The 14,047-nt window shown below is 40.8% G+C and overlaps 1 protein-coding gene and 1 long non-coding RNA gene across 2 annotated transcripts; one reads left to right on the plus strand and one right to left on the minus strand.

The window, feature by feature from the left end:
* Window positions 1-1,000: 1,000 nt before the first annotated feature.
* On the plus strand, window positions 1,001-1,534 carry LOC129753146 (uncharacterized). Its single transcript, XR_008738910.1, has 3 exons — window positions 1,001-1,152; window positions 1,207-1,314; window positions 1,377-1,534. It is a non-coding gene; the product is annotated as an uncharacterized LOC129753146 (long non-coding RNA).
* Window positions 1,535-2,503: 969 nt separating this feature from the next.
* Window positions 2,504-6,268, minus strand: LOC129760181 (uncharacterized). The gene is made up of 3 exons (XM_055757785.1): window positions 5,817-6,268; window positions 5,134-5,573; window positions 2,504-4,872 (listed from the first exon to the last, which is right to left on the minus strand). The coding sequence occupies exons 1-3, from the start codon at window positions 6,266-6,268 to the stop codon at window positions 2,504-2,506; spliced, it is 3,261 nt and encodes a 1,086-aa protein (XP_055613760.1).
* Between the last annotated feature and the right edge of the window lie 7,779 nt (window positions 6,269-14,047).

Below are 14,047 nucleotides of genomic sequence, written 5' to 3' on the forward strand. Positions count from 1 at the left end.
AAGTCATTCCGGATGACTACGGTTACCTACGGGACTGCTACGGCACCGTACTTGCAACCAAATCACTTCAACGGTTGGCCGAGGATAATGAGAGCAGTTATCCAGCAACAGCAGCAGCAGCAGCAGCAGTGATCAAGAAGTACGTTTATGTCGATGATCTGATGACACTGGCTGGTGATCCAGAAGAGGGTTTCCAGCTAGTGTCAGCCGTTATTGAATATCCCTCCGGAGCTGCGAGACGAAAGAACAACACTGTTTTCAATTGCACTTGCACTTTCTTCACCCTCGTACTGGCGGACTGTAAGACCAGTTTCACACGAGGGGATTTGCAACACTTTGCTGCACTCAACTACTGCTCCGGTCGTGGGGGAGCACTTTATTTTTCCCGATAGTGGGTTTTCGGACGGAGTAAATATTCGCGATGCGCACTTGATGAAGGTTGTAAACTAATGATTTTTTTTATTGCCGTTTGTTTTTCTTCCAGTTTCGGCTCTCTGGATATATTGCTCAGACTGCTCCGACGGTGTAGCAGTGAGACGTGAGAAATTGAGTATTAAGGCCCGTTAGCACGTCTCACTGCTGGGGGTTCCACGAATCACGGAATGAAGTCTCATTTTCAAACATTCCGGCCCCCTTGAAACCAGCCGGATTTCAATACGAATCTTATCAATTACTTTACTATTATAATTAATGCAATAAATCAAATAATCCTCTACGCTATATAATACTAACTGCAACATTGTTGCCAAAAAATATCATCATCTATTAAGGGTGATGAACCCATTTTAATTTTATAATATGTCAATTCATTTCATTTACCAATCTACTTTATACAATGCAAAAAACATAATTTTCAAAAAACAAATTTCTACATCATGTTAGGGTGATGAGCCCCTTTTTTCAACCATCCCCGTACGCCCATGGAGAACAATTCTCTCCCAATTGACTGATTTCTATGGTTTGTTTTGTTTTGGAACTTCGTCGTGCGTGTTGAGTTTACTCGCTGCTGCACATCTACTCAGAACAAATTCTGATCTTTTTCCGGGTTTTTCCGTGTTCTGCGGTTCTATTCTTGGACAATATTGACCCAACCGATGATGCTGTGCGATGCGCCTCATAGTAGCCGAGACAACCGAGCTGCAATTTCAGCAGGTGAGTAGATTTGATCGAATCCAAAGTGCTAGGTTAACAATCCAATCCTTTCAGCTTTCGGTGCTGAATCTCAGGTGATGCCAAAATTTGTTTTGCGGTGCGATGGTTGGAACTGGAAGAGAATTTCTTCGAATTCTGGGAATCAACTGCGATGTTCTACAGGTAAGTCGAATATCTTTTCTACTAAATGAATTCGGTGCTGATGATTTTCTATCCAATTTCAGATGTTCTAGCTAGCAAACATCTGATACCGTCACACGGTGCTACGTTGGCATAGGGACTTTGGTGTTGTTACTTGGATGATCAGGCCAAGTTGATCGTGCTGCCAAGAACTAGAAGGTAGCTGTCGGTGATTTCGGTACTCAGGATGGATGAAATAAAATAAAGGTACGAAACATTAGCAATTTTGTAGAATTAAACAGTGATATCACAACCACGACTGGGTACTCCAACCGATTGCATTCATGCAAAACAGATACCTTCACAATAGGCTCTCAAAGAAACTATTTTTCCATTCATATCGAATATAACTCATAGCAAAAACAGACGCAGACATTCTAAACGCTTTCAATCATTCAAAACAATAAATATTTCCAAATTCAGTAAACTGACTCATGCTTTCTAACAAAATCTCAACTTATTTGGCTCATATCAGCCATTTCCAGCAAATTCTGAAAAAATACCTTAATTTCTGACATTTTCATCTGACAATTCTTCATTTTCTCGAATAGGAAGCAAACATATTTTTGAGATGCCTCGATTAAAGTTTCCGTCTTGCGTGCGGACATTTACAACTCGCACGTTTCCATCTTTTCCACGGAAAACTTCTTCGATTCTTCCCAAGGGCCATTTCAACGGGGGGACGTTATCTTCTTTTAGAAGAACCATCATTCCAGGAACTATGTTTTTTCGTTTTACCATCCAACGTGTTCGGTTTTGTAAATTGGACAGATATTGAGTTCTCCACGTTTTCCAAAAACACTGAGCCACCTGCTGTGCTCTCTGCCACATCGTTAGTCTGCCTACGGGGATTGTTCCTACATCTCGCTCGGGTAATGCGGTTAGTGGGCGTTGGACCAAGAAATGTCCTGGGGTGAGTACTGCGAAATCATTCGGGTCGCTGCTTTGTGGTGTGAGAGGTCGTGAATTCAAAACGGCTTCGATTTGTACCAGTGCGGTAACCATTTCATCGACACTTAGTGTACGCAAACCAATAGTTTTCCGGAAGTGAGCCTTAAAGGATTTCACTTGGGCTTCCCACAAACCTCCGAAATTAGGTGATCTGGGTGGAATGAAACGAAATTCGACACCCTCATCTGCTGCTGTCTTGATCACAGTGTTTTGAAAATCATTAGACCTCATAAGCCGACCAATCTCTTTCAATGAGTTGTTTGCCCCAACAAATGTCGTCGCATTGTCGCACATAGGTAATCAATTCTGGTTTCGATCGGCGCCCGATGAACCTGCGCAGTGCAGCAACGAAGGCTTCAGTCGTTAGATCCATAACGAGCTCCAAATGAACCGCTTTCACTGCCAAGCAAACGAAGATAGCTACATAGCATTTCACCGGTGTTGCACGACGATTAGGGTAGCTGACGTTAAATGGACCACAGTAGTCAACTCCCACTTTTAAAAATGCTGACGATGGCGTAACTCTGACTGACGGCAAATCTGACATAATCTGTTCTGAAATCTTAGGTCTGCTTTTGAAACACGGAACGCACTCGTGAATCACCTTTCTCGCCAAGGAATTGATGTTTGTTGGCCAAAAACTTCGTCTTACGGAGGCGATAAGCAACTGCTGCCCAGCGTGGAATTGATGCAAGTGATATTCACGCATAATAAGCAATGCCAAAGGATGACGATGGTCGAGAACCCACGGATGTTTTCGAGAATCAGGTAATGGGGCGTTCGACAACCGGCCCCCGATGCGGATTGTACCATCTTCGACAAATGGGTTCAATTTAGCAATTCTCGACCTTCTTTCTACTTGACCATTCTTTTCCAAATCTTTAAACTCTGACTCAAACGACTCATTTTGTGAAAGGCGAACCAAAACTACGATAGCAAACTGCATTTCTTGTGGTGTCAACGGACCAACTCGTCGACACAAACGATTGACCTTTTGAGCATTGTGTCTGAAGCGGAGCATAACTGCGACAATACGGATCAAACTCGTAAACGACGACTTCAGACCAAAAATTTCGTGAAAGGGTTCACTCTTCGACATCAGCGTTGTAGTAGTTGGACGTTCTTCGATGATTAATGGGTCGAACTCTTCTTGGCCTTCAGCAGTTTGGCGAGGCCAATATTGCTGAGCCTGGGATAGCCACTGAGGTCCCTCAAACCATAACCTTTCGTAGCAAAGTCGAGCAGGAGAAACTCCTCGTGAAATCAGGTCTGCGGGGTTAACTATTCCAGCCACATGATTCCAGAAACCATTCCTTGTAATGTGCTGGATCTCGGACACTCTATTCGCTACAAACATTTGCCAGCGAGATGGATGCGAAGCTAACCAATGCTTCACGATCATTGAGTCCGTCCAGAAATACGCCTCTGTCACTTCTGGGAAAACTCTGGCAAATTTCTCGTACAGGTGTGAGAGTTGGAGAGCTGACGACAATTCTAAACGTGGGATTGAGGTTTTTCTTTTCGATCTTTTCAAATTCTCCAAAGGGGCTACTCTTGACTTGGCTGTTACTAATCTGACCGATATCTGACCATCTACAGTTACGCAGCGCAGGTACAAACAAGCTCCATAAGCTACCTCTGACGCATCGCAAAATCCATGTAACTGTACTGACACACAATCTTTACTGAAGCCAAGCCAACGTGGAACTGACAACGATTCTAATGGCATCAAACTCTGTTTGTACTCTTTCCATAGATTTTGATACTGCTCATCCAATGGGTCATCCCAACCAACCTTGAGACGCCACAGTTGCTGGATTATCATTTTCGCTTGCACAACAACTGGACCCACGAGCCCAAGGGGATCGAACAAACAGGCTGCATCAGAATGCACGCTTCTTTTTGTGATTTGCGAACTTGATGACCTCCAATGGGGAATACTAAAACAAAAATTATCTGACTCTGTGTCCCACTTCAAACCAAGGGTTTTCACAGTTGAATCTGACGAATCGAACTCTAAAACTGACTTTTTATCTTTCAAATCTTCAGGAATGCTTGCCAATATCTCCGGTGAGTTTGAGTTAAACTTCCGCAAATTGAACCCAGCTGAATTGGTGAGATCGGTAGTTTCTTCAACCAAATGCTTGCCTTCTTCGACACTGTCCGCTCCAACTAGACAATCGTCGACGTAGAAACTGTCTCTGACTACTCTCGAACCAATCGGATGACTTGCTGATCCATCTTCAGCAAGCTGTTTCAAGCACCTTGTCGCCAAATACGGAGCACTAGCAGTTCCGTATGTAACGGTCGTTAACTCAAACGTCTTCACGGGTTCATCAGGTGTATCTCGCCACAAAATTCGCTGAAGGTGTTGATCCGGTTGCTGAACTTGTACCATCCTGTACATCTTCTCGATGTCTGCACTGATGGCGTATCGGTGCAAACGGAAGCGCAAGATGATCGACAACAAATCGTTCTGCACAGTAGGCCCCACCATCAACGCGTCGTTCAACGAAACGCCCGTTGAGGTGCGACACGAAGCATCAAACACTACGCGTAGCTTTGTAGTTGTACTCTCCGGCTTCAATACTTCATGGTGTGGGAGATAATACACAGGATATAATTCTGACATATTCTGAACGTTTTTCTGACGCATTCTGACTATATTCGGACTCATTCCGACTGAATTCTGACACATATCAACTGACACATCATCTGAAACTTCTTTCATATGTCCCATAGACACAAACTCATGGATAAAATCCGCATACAAGGCCTTCAATTCTGCCTTTGCAGATAGCCTTCTTTCCAAACTGAGGAACCGACTCATCGCTCTTCCTCTAGACTCACCCAAGTTACGCAAAACACCACGTTTTTTCGGCAAGGTGACGACAAATTTACCTTCCGAGTTCCTAATTGTGGTTTCTTTGAACATCTGTTCACAAACTGACTCTTCAACTGACAAAATACTGTTAGTATTACATGATTCTAACTCCCAAAACTTAGCAATCATGTCTTCCAAATTCGCTGTAGAACTAACAAAACAATCCGAACTGACTGGAGATTCCAATGTTGCGACGGAACTATCAGAAACTCTGCCGGAGACAACCCAACCAAACTCGGTTTCTTGCAGAGTTGGACCATTGTCCGAAACTTTCAATTTCCCAGATCGCAATAAATCGCAAAAGTATTCTGCCCCGATGATCATGTCTATCGGACCTGGACTCCAAAACTCCGGATCAGCTAACACCAAATTCTGGGGAATCTCGCACCGATTGAGCGAAACTTTTCTAATGGGAAGATTACTTGTTATTTTGGGCAAAACATGGAATCTCATATCTTCCGAAAATGAAGATATTTCTGACAAACGAGGCCGAACTCTCGCCTCAACTGACTCACTCGATTCAACTGACTCATTTCCAATACCTTGGATTCTCATAACGTTGTGACTTCTCCGAAGATTCAACCTTCTCGCAAAACTTTTTGTCACATAACAAAACTCAGAACACGAATCTAACAATGTTCTAGCAAACGTATGATTTCCAAAACGATCTTCAACCCGTACTACAGCGGTTGACATTAAAACTTGTAGCGAACGAAACTTAGCGCATTCCGGCATTGGTGCCGCATTAAAGGTAAAGGAATTGTCTGTGGTGTGTTGTGGTTGAGTGTGGCGAATGTGTGTTTGTATTACGGGGTAGGAATTAGTGGAACTATGTTGTGCTTGAGGATTTACATTATGTTCACGACCTTGTCCAGAAGGTCCTGGGCGATTATTATTCCGATACGAATGACTATTGACTGTCGACTGGTTTTGTGAAACGGAGCTCTGACTCGAAAAATTGTTATGCAACATCGAATGGTGCTTTTTGTTGCACTCGCGACATGATCCCTTGGTACAACGATCAATAAAATGACCAGAACCCAAACAATTTAGGCAAAGCCGCTTCATCTTGACAACTCTGAAGCGCTGAGGCACCGACATCGCACGAAACTTGCTGCACGCAGAAGCTAGATGGAACGAATTTCCACAGAACACACAATTGTTCTGGAATCTCGATGTGGCGTACACTGCTGTACGCTGGCGACGACTATCGCTGTCCTCATGCGTCATGCCTACTGGGTGCAACCGATTGTAACACCAACGCCTGGTCTCTCAAGAAGTCCATCACATTCTGATACGTCGGGACATCCTTTGAGTTGTGATGACTTTCCCATTGACGAAGTGTGACCGAATCCAGACGAGTGCACACCATATACGCGAGAATAGTCGACCACTTCTCCGTATCTTCGCCGATCTTGCCCAGCATCTGGATGTTGCGATCAAAATCGCTGACAAGGCGGTTCAGAGCTTCTCCGCTTTCCTTTTTGAGAGGTTCGATAGCAAAAAGAGCGTCCAAGTACGCTTTTACGATTAACTTTTTGTTTTCGTACCTCTTCTCTAACATGTCGCAGGCTACCTGGTAGTTGTCAGCTGAGAGTTCGATCGAACTGATCTCCTGAAGTGCTTCTCCACTAATCGCTGACCGCAGATAGGTAAACTTATCAATATCTGAGAGCTGAGTGTTGTTGTGAATGAGGCTATCGAACATGTCCCGGAACGGAATCCAGTCCCGAAGTTTTCCGTTGAAAACTGGCAGCTTGATGTCCGGAAGCTTAACACGGGATATTGCTTCAACTCTTTCTGCAGACCCAGACGCACTCGAGGACTCAACCTTTCTCGGACGCAACGCAAGGAGTGATGCCTTCAGGGTGCAGTACTGCTCTTCGACTGCTATGGTTTCTGCGTCGAATTTCTCTTCACGATCTGCAGCCTGCTTCTGCAATCGACGTTTCTTGGTTGCCTCTGACTCCTTGATATCCTCTTCAGCACCATCGCTGTCAGCTGTGTCCAACAACACTTCCATCTTCTGTCTCACCAGGTAGTACTTCTTCATAGTCGACTCCAACAGACCCAATCTGACTTCTACTTGACTCTCGTGAAGCTCTGGTTTAAAATCGCGTACAAAATTAGCCACTCCCTTGATGGAAGCTCGCAGCTGGCGTTCTTGCTTCTTTAGGATACTTAAATCCTCCATTTTGTTCACTTAATTTCAACAAAATCACTCGGAATTCACACAATCACAAAACAAATCTGTTTGTCTGTGATATAACAATTTCTGAATTTCAAATCAGACCAACAAAACTGACTGAATCACTTATTTGATTCACTATAAGTATCCGACACAATCTAACTGAATCACTTATTTGATTCAACGCAATTCTGACCAAATTTCAGACCAAACTGACTCAAAACGCTCGACGTTTCACAAAACCGACCTTGACAGGGGAATCGCGACTTGACAGCCAAAGCAGAAACAATTCGTAAACGAAAGAGTCGAATACCTCAGGGAATTGCACAATAATTAATTTTGTCGTCTACCCAAAATACAATAAAAAATCCAAATTTTATTCAAACCACAAGATTTCAATAACCACAAACCAATAACCACAGACATGCGCTACTTATCCTTCAATTCAACAAAATCCAAGAATGGTTACGAATCTGTTCCAAAACGTCCAAAGGTCCGATCCAATTTCTCCGAAATTCGCCAACTCGTCTTGGGCACCACTGAAATCCACCTCGCTAGGACCAATCACTAGCGGCTTGATGATGCTCCACAAATCCGCGATGGCGATCCTCCACACGTACAGCGCTTTGTTATCCTTGTGCGCGTCCAAAATGTCGCCAACCAATTACAATTGGTGCGACCACAGAAGCACAAAATGTCCGGCACTAACAAAAGGTTCGCTATAGCACTACTCAACTGTCCAAATTTCCACTGGTCAATCTGGTTCGAATGGACCAAAAAATGTTTTCAATTGCACTTGCACTTTCTTCACCCTCGTACTGGCGGACTGTAAGACCAGTTTCACACGAGGGGATTTGCAACACTTTGCTGCACTCAACTACTGCTCCGGTCGTGGGGGAGCACTTTATTTTTCCCGATAGTGGGTTTTCGGACGGAGTAAATATTCGCGATGCGCACTTGATGAAGGTTGTAAACTAATGATTTTTTTATTGCCGTTTGTTTTTCTTCCAGTTTCGGCTCTCTGGATATATTGCTCAGACTGCTCCGACGGTGTAGCAGTGAGACGTGAGAAATTGAGTATTAAGGCCCGTTAGCACGTCTCACTGCTGGGGGTTCCACGAATCACGGAATGAAGTCTCATTTTCAAACAAACACTTTAGCTTGATTCATCGACTGCTACAGTAAAAACGTTGGGTTTGATTTGGGAACCATCATCGGACAGTTTCTAATTTGCAGCTCCAAGCTGGAATTGCTTCCATCACGAAAAGATCTGTTTTTTCTACATTGCCCGTGTTTTCAACCCCTTGAGTTTGATTGGACCGGCAACAAATATGGATGCACAAGTCTGATTGGGATGATCAACTTCCAGACATCATGCAAATGTTATTTACCGTCGCAATTTAATTGCTTTGAAATCTTTTTCTGTGCTTAGGTAGATGGGCTATCTTGAAAACTTCACGGTTTCTACGACGCTTCACAAGCTGCGTATGGAGCATGTATCTACATTCGCTGTATAGCAGATAAAGTGTCAACTTGGCATCGTCGGAGCCAGTGATAGGATAAAATAATTTCTGGTCATCTGTGTGAGCTAACTTTGGTCCTTCGAGAAGCAACAGCGCGTTGTTGAAACAAATCAAGAATAGTATTGGTCCTAGATGGTTCCCTTGAGGCAAAACACTAGTTTGAGAAGGATTCGGCCGTTCGGATACAGAGTTTCCGACCTATCAGGTAGCTGCGAAACCATTCCAGTATAGACCCACAAAACCAATGCGATCGAGTTTGGCGATAGCTATTTCCATTTCACTTAGTCGAAAGTTTAGGGGTTTGGGATATAGCTCAGATGGGAAGTCAGTTGCTTCCTGAGCCGATGTCTGTGAGTTCGGTCGCAATTGTACCGAATAAGTTTTTCAATGACTGTTCGCCAACTGCATCGTTGATATAAGTCGCAAATGACATAAAGATGTAAAAACGACTGTAATCGAAAAAAAAAACTTTGTCGAAAGCGACTGACAGGCCGGTGTAGATGGCGTCTGTTTATACGAGTTTATATGACAGCAAATAACGGTTCTAGAAACCATTCGTTAGGGTTGTCCAAAACGCTAATCAGCAGCAGCAGTATCAACAGCAGCAGAAACCAGGTGATATGCTGGTGTCACGGTTTTGGGAATCGGAGGAGATTGGATCAAACAGAAAATATTTCCCGTAAGAGAGTCCATGTGAGGAGATATTTGAGCAGACGTATCAGCGAAGTTCAAGCAGGCGATACAGTGTCGCTTAGCAAAAAAGCTTGCGGTGTCAAGGCTCGCTTCAGAGACATTGCTCTCCGGCGGCTTTTGGGTATATAACGTCGATTTGCAAGGGATACAGAGCTTAAGCTCCAGTACTACTACCAGTAGTCTCGCGTAGTCTTCGATGCATCGTGCAAGATAACTTCTGGAGTTTCACTCAACGACGTTTCGAAGACCAGGATCTTGATGACGTACAGAATGACCTCAGGTCCATCTTAATGCGGTGTCGGATTTTGCTGATGACAGACGTGGAGAAGATGTTCCGGGGTATTCCGGAAGTTAATTTAGTGATTCCTAGGTTCGTGGATTTGGATCCAGATCCATCTGTCGAAACGTTAGGATTGAATCCATAAACAGTTTGTTTTCTTCTTAATCATTAAGTCATAGGATATGAGTTTTGAGATCTAAAATTAAAAAAAAAATAAATGTCAAGAAAAGTTTAAAATTTCATAATTATGCATGTACAAATTAAAAACTTGCTTCCAAATTAGCTCGCACCAAGTCTAAGTAATCCCTTATCAGGCCAATTACTGATGAGAGCGCCACGCTCAGTGAAAATCTCCATGTTAAACAAGAGCTAATCGAATTAAAACGCATGCATAAAATTATCACTCAAATTGCACGATTCTTCAACGAACGAAGGGGTTTAGTTTGGCGTTGACTGTTTTGGGGTGAGCTGTTGGGAGACAAATGTGAAGCAGCAGCAGCACTCAGTGTAGATTGCACAAAATTCGCATTTCGCAGTTGCATTAGCTGCTAAACTGCTGCTGCTGCAGCTGAATCAAATCTTGCGAATCATCATCATCCAAGGCACGAGCGTTGCTGCAACCCATAAATCCATGTCCAATGATGCGATTTTCAGGAGTGGGGAGAGAATTGTTTAGTGGGGAAAAACGGGGTAAGACCCGTCCAGGGGACACTTATTCTTATCAGCTTCGTGTCACGTTCCGAATAAAATGCTTTACGGTGAGCCAGGAGCAAGAGAGAAAGAGATGGAGGAAGAGTGAGTGAGTAACGAAACACAAGATATAACGAAACTTTTCACCATTCATCCCCCCCTACCGGGAACAGTTTCGGAGCCGAGGATCCATTCCAATGAAGCATCAGAGAGCTAGGGGATTTTCTTTTCCGCAAAATGAAATGCTAACCTAATTTAACCAAACTCGCTCCCGAAGAATGTTTCTGGAGCCACACTGGAACCGGTGCTTGGTATGAGGAATCCATCCAACAGAAGCAGCAGTAGCAAAGCAATTCAGAATGACGGTAACAACGAACAAAAAAAAATTACACCCTGAAGCATGCGAGTGCATTATCGTGGCAATTTTGCTGCTCGCACGAATGTCGCCACTTAATTGTGGTCAACGCGTATGGCCACACCACACCGCCACAGGGCAAACAAACCATTATTGCTGATCCATAACCGAATAATGAGCCAGGCGTGAATGAACCGAAACGTACAGGATGGCGGTGGCCAAGCAGCTGCATTCCATCAACAGTGTAACTTACATATGCAAATCAAATTCATTCCGCTTTTTTATTCAATGGTATCAACCTCTAATGGTCCCCGGGGATAATGCTTTGGCATGTTGGACGTTATGGGATTAATGAATTTAGCAAATGAATTAGATTAAGAGATAAATGGGGAAAATTCTTCCAAATATTAGATGTTAAGCAGTTTGCTGCTGAAGGAATTTCATTTTTTTGTGATTCATTGACGAAATATTTTAACAGAAGGTTTGTAAACGGGATGAATCGAAACACAAAAACAAATCTGATTCGAGAATTGGGAATTCAACAAATAACATTTAAATCTAAATATCGTTTCAAAACAAATAAGTTCTTTGATTCATTGTGTTAAAACAATTATACACTTTATTAAAATGATATCAGTTGATCATTTTTCTAAATATTATTTAAGGCTTAGAAATATTCAAATGTGTTCGTAAAATATACATGCATGAGGTCACTTCTGTTTTTAATGCGTATAAGCAGTACAATCTAGTACTATATACCCAAGTAACACTTAAAATCCATTTTGGTTTTATAATTCTTTAACGATAGTTTATAAACGATTTATATTATCTTTTATTGTTTTAAAACGCATTAATGGGCAACCTTTTTACAACTGGCCTCCAGGACATCTATAAGCGTATAAAATATCCAACTTATATAACAACAATAAATTTATTTGTTTTGATTTTTATTTTGCTCTTTTAGGTCGTTATAAAACATTAATATATTTGTAAATGATAGTCGAAATGCAAATGGTTTAAAATACCATCTTATAAATCTGTTTTGATCTATAAAAGCCCTTTCAAACTTATTCGTAGCATTTGTGTTCTTATAAGGTCATTACAAGTCGTTTAGGTTATAAACAGGCAAATAAATAACTTTATGTGGTGTCTATAAATCATTTATAAGAAACGAAACCTTCTATAGGCTATAAAAGTTTCATAAAAGTTATTCGGCCGGACAATCGGTTTACAAAAGCAAGTCGTCTGGCAATATTCCAAAACGTCAACAAAAGAATGTTCTCGGTTAAAAGCTGAATAAATATGTATTTTCGCTTCTCCTGGGCACAAAATAGGACCGAATTCACCTCTCCGAACGTTTGGCAAATAGAACTGCAATAGAATCATCAATTAATTGGCTGAGAAAGTGTAGTGTTGCTGAAGTGAAACTCAAGATTAAATCTTAAGTGAAAGTATTCGAAAGATTAATTTTTTAAACGAGATAAATGTAATAATAATATGTAATTGTGCTATAAGAAAAAAAAACTATTGATGTTGTGAAATAAAGTAACTCTTAATACAAAATTTTAAAAAGTATTTGGAAATTTCATTCAATAATTATTCAATGTTCCACATCCCTTGAACCGGAAAAGTTTTATAAGGTATATGTAACGTTCTTTCGAAAATATTATCTAGAGGGCCTCTAGACCTTTTGTATTTATAATATTCCTTAAAAAGATTTTAAGAAACACATCATACCTAACGCAGATTTATAGGAATAACTTGTAGATAGCAACACAACTTTGTTGGTTTATAGAATCTTATTAAAGCAACCTTTTTAAATTCCAAACACTTTTATAAGACGAAAAAGTTATTTAAAAGTTTGATTACTAATTTTTAGAAAACATAATCGTTTTTCAGGGTTCAGTAACGACTATTATTAATTTCGTATATTATCGCCATTTTCATGGTAGATAATGGGATATTTTTTAACAACAGTTTTCTGTTTCTGAAAGTTATCCTCATTTAATTCATGCTCTATAAAAGCTCAGCATCTCGATGGCTGAAATAAATTTGAAAACTTGATCTTGAACAACTACAACATCAAAATTTACTAAAAAATTGATATTTTTGTTATGAATTCTATCGGGTTTTCATTGCTTAAAATAGCAGTTTACTGTAGGCCCGTTATTTGTTCGTAATTTTTTAATACATATTTGCGGTAAACTTAAAAGCGCAAGTTAATTTAGAGCAGGTAACGAAAAATCAGAATGAGAAAATAATATTAAATTTCTTTACAGATTCATAGCAAATAAATTTTAGCTTCTTATTTGTTTTTTTTTTATATTTGATTTGAATGAGATTCATTTGTTTTAAAAATTATTTTTGAAAACCAAATTCCGGAGCAGAATTATTTGTAAATGAAAATTATATGATAAATAGGTTTTATAAACAAAATTCATACAGAACTTAAGAAGTTGAGTTGGCTTGTAAAGGTTTTATAATTTGCTCTACAGAACCTACTGCAGAAGGGCCTTTTTGTGCTACTAAGCGTTGTATTGGAGTTTTATAGATTCTTACATAACCGAACGTGGTTTTATAGCTTGAATTCTTAGTTAGACTGGAGAGCATTAAAAAACTCAAATTGTTACTTGGGTGGAGAGCATTAAAAAACTCAAATTGTTACTTGGGTAGACTTAAATCGGCACAAAACCACAGCTAATCATTATTTTCTTTACTTTTTGCGCTGAATGTTTCAAAATATATTCATCTAACAATCCTTGCTAACGGAAGCTGTTTGATAAGCAGTTGTCAAAAACTAGAGCTAAGAGAAACTTAAAACATGAAAAAACTGCAAATGCACCATTTTTTCGAGAAAATATTAATTCGGAAGCCACAGAAATTCTTCTTGCTATTTCGTTTAAAAAAATGCTTGGCAATCTGGAATGGTTTTTTGAGAAAAAAAATCCCAAGTTATTTAAGTAGAAGAGATGAAACATAAACTTCGTCTAAAGGCAGGGTTGGGAAACAATGACAAAAAAATCGAAAATCATGAACAAAAGTCAAAGTTCTAAAAACCGAGAAAGGACATCGAAAATAGAAAATCGGATTTATAGGATCAATATCACGACTGAGAATCCCCCGTTAAATTGTACCTTTATCCAATAGTTTC

The sequence above is a fragment of the Uranotaenia lowii genome, chromosome 1 (genome assembly GCF_029784155.1).
Source record: "Uranotaenia lowii strain MFRU-FL chromosome 1, ASM2978415v1, whole genome shotgun sequence".
Classification (NCBI taxonomy): domain Eukaryota; kingdom Metazoa; phylum Arthropoda; class Insecta; order Diptera; family Culicidae; genus Uranotaenia; species Uranotaenia lowii.

What these genes read in the sequence shown, in the direction of transcription:
- LOC129760181 (XM_055757785.1), bottom strand. Translation starts at nt 6,268, where the DNA reads ATGTCGGTGCCTCAGCGCTTCAGAGTTGTCAAGATGAAGCGGCTTTGC. An exon ending in GATCGTTTTGGAAATCATAC is followed by an intron (nt 5,574 to 5,816) that starts GTTTGCTAGAAC and finishes TCTTCCCATTAG; the next exon opens with AAAAGTTTCGCTCAATCGGT. An exon ending in TGGTGTTTTGCGTAACTTGG is followed by an intron (nt 4,873 to 5,133) that starts GTGAGTCTAGAG and finishes CACACCATGAAG; the next exon opens with TATTGAAGCCGGAGAGTACA.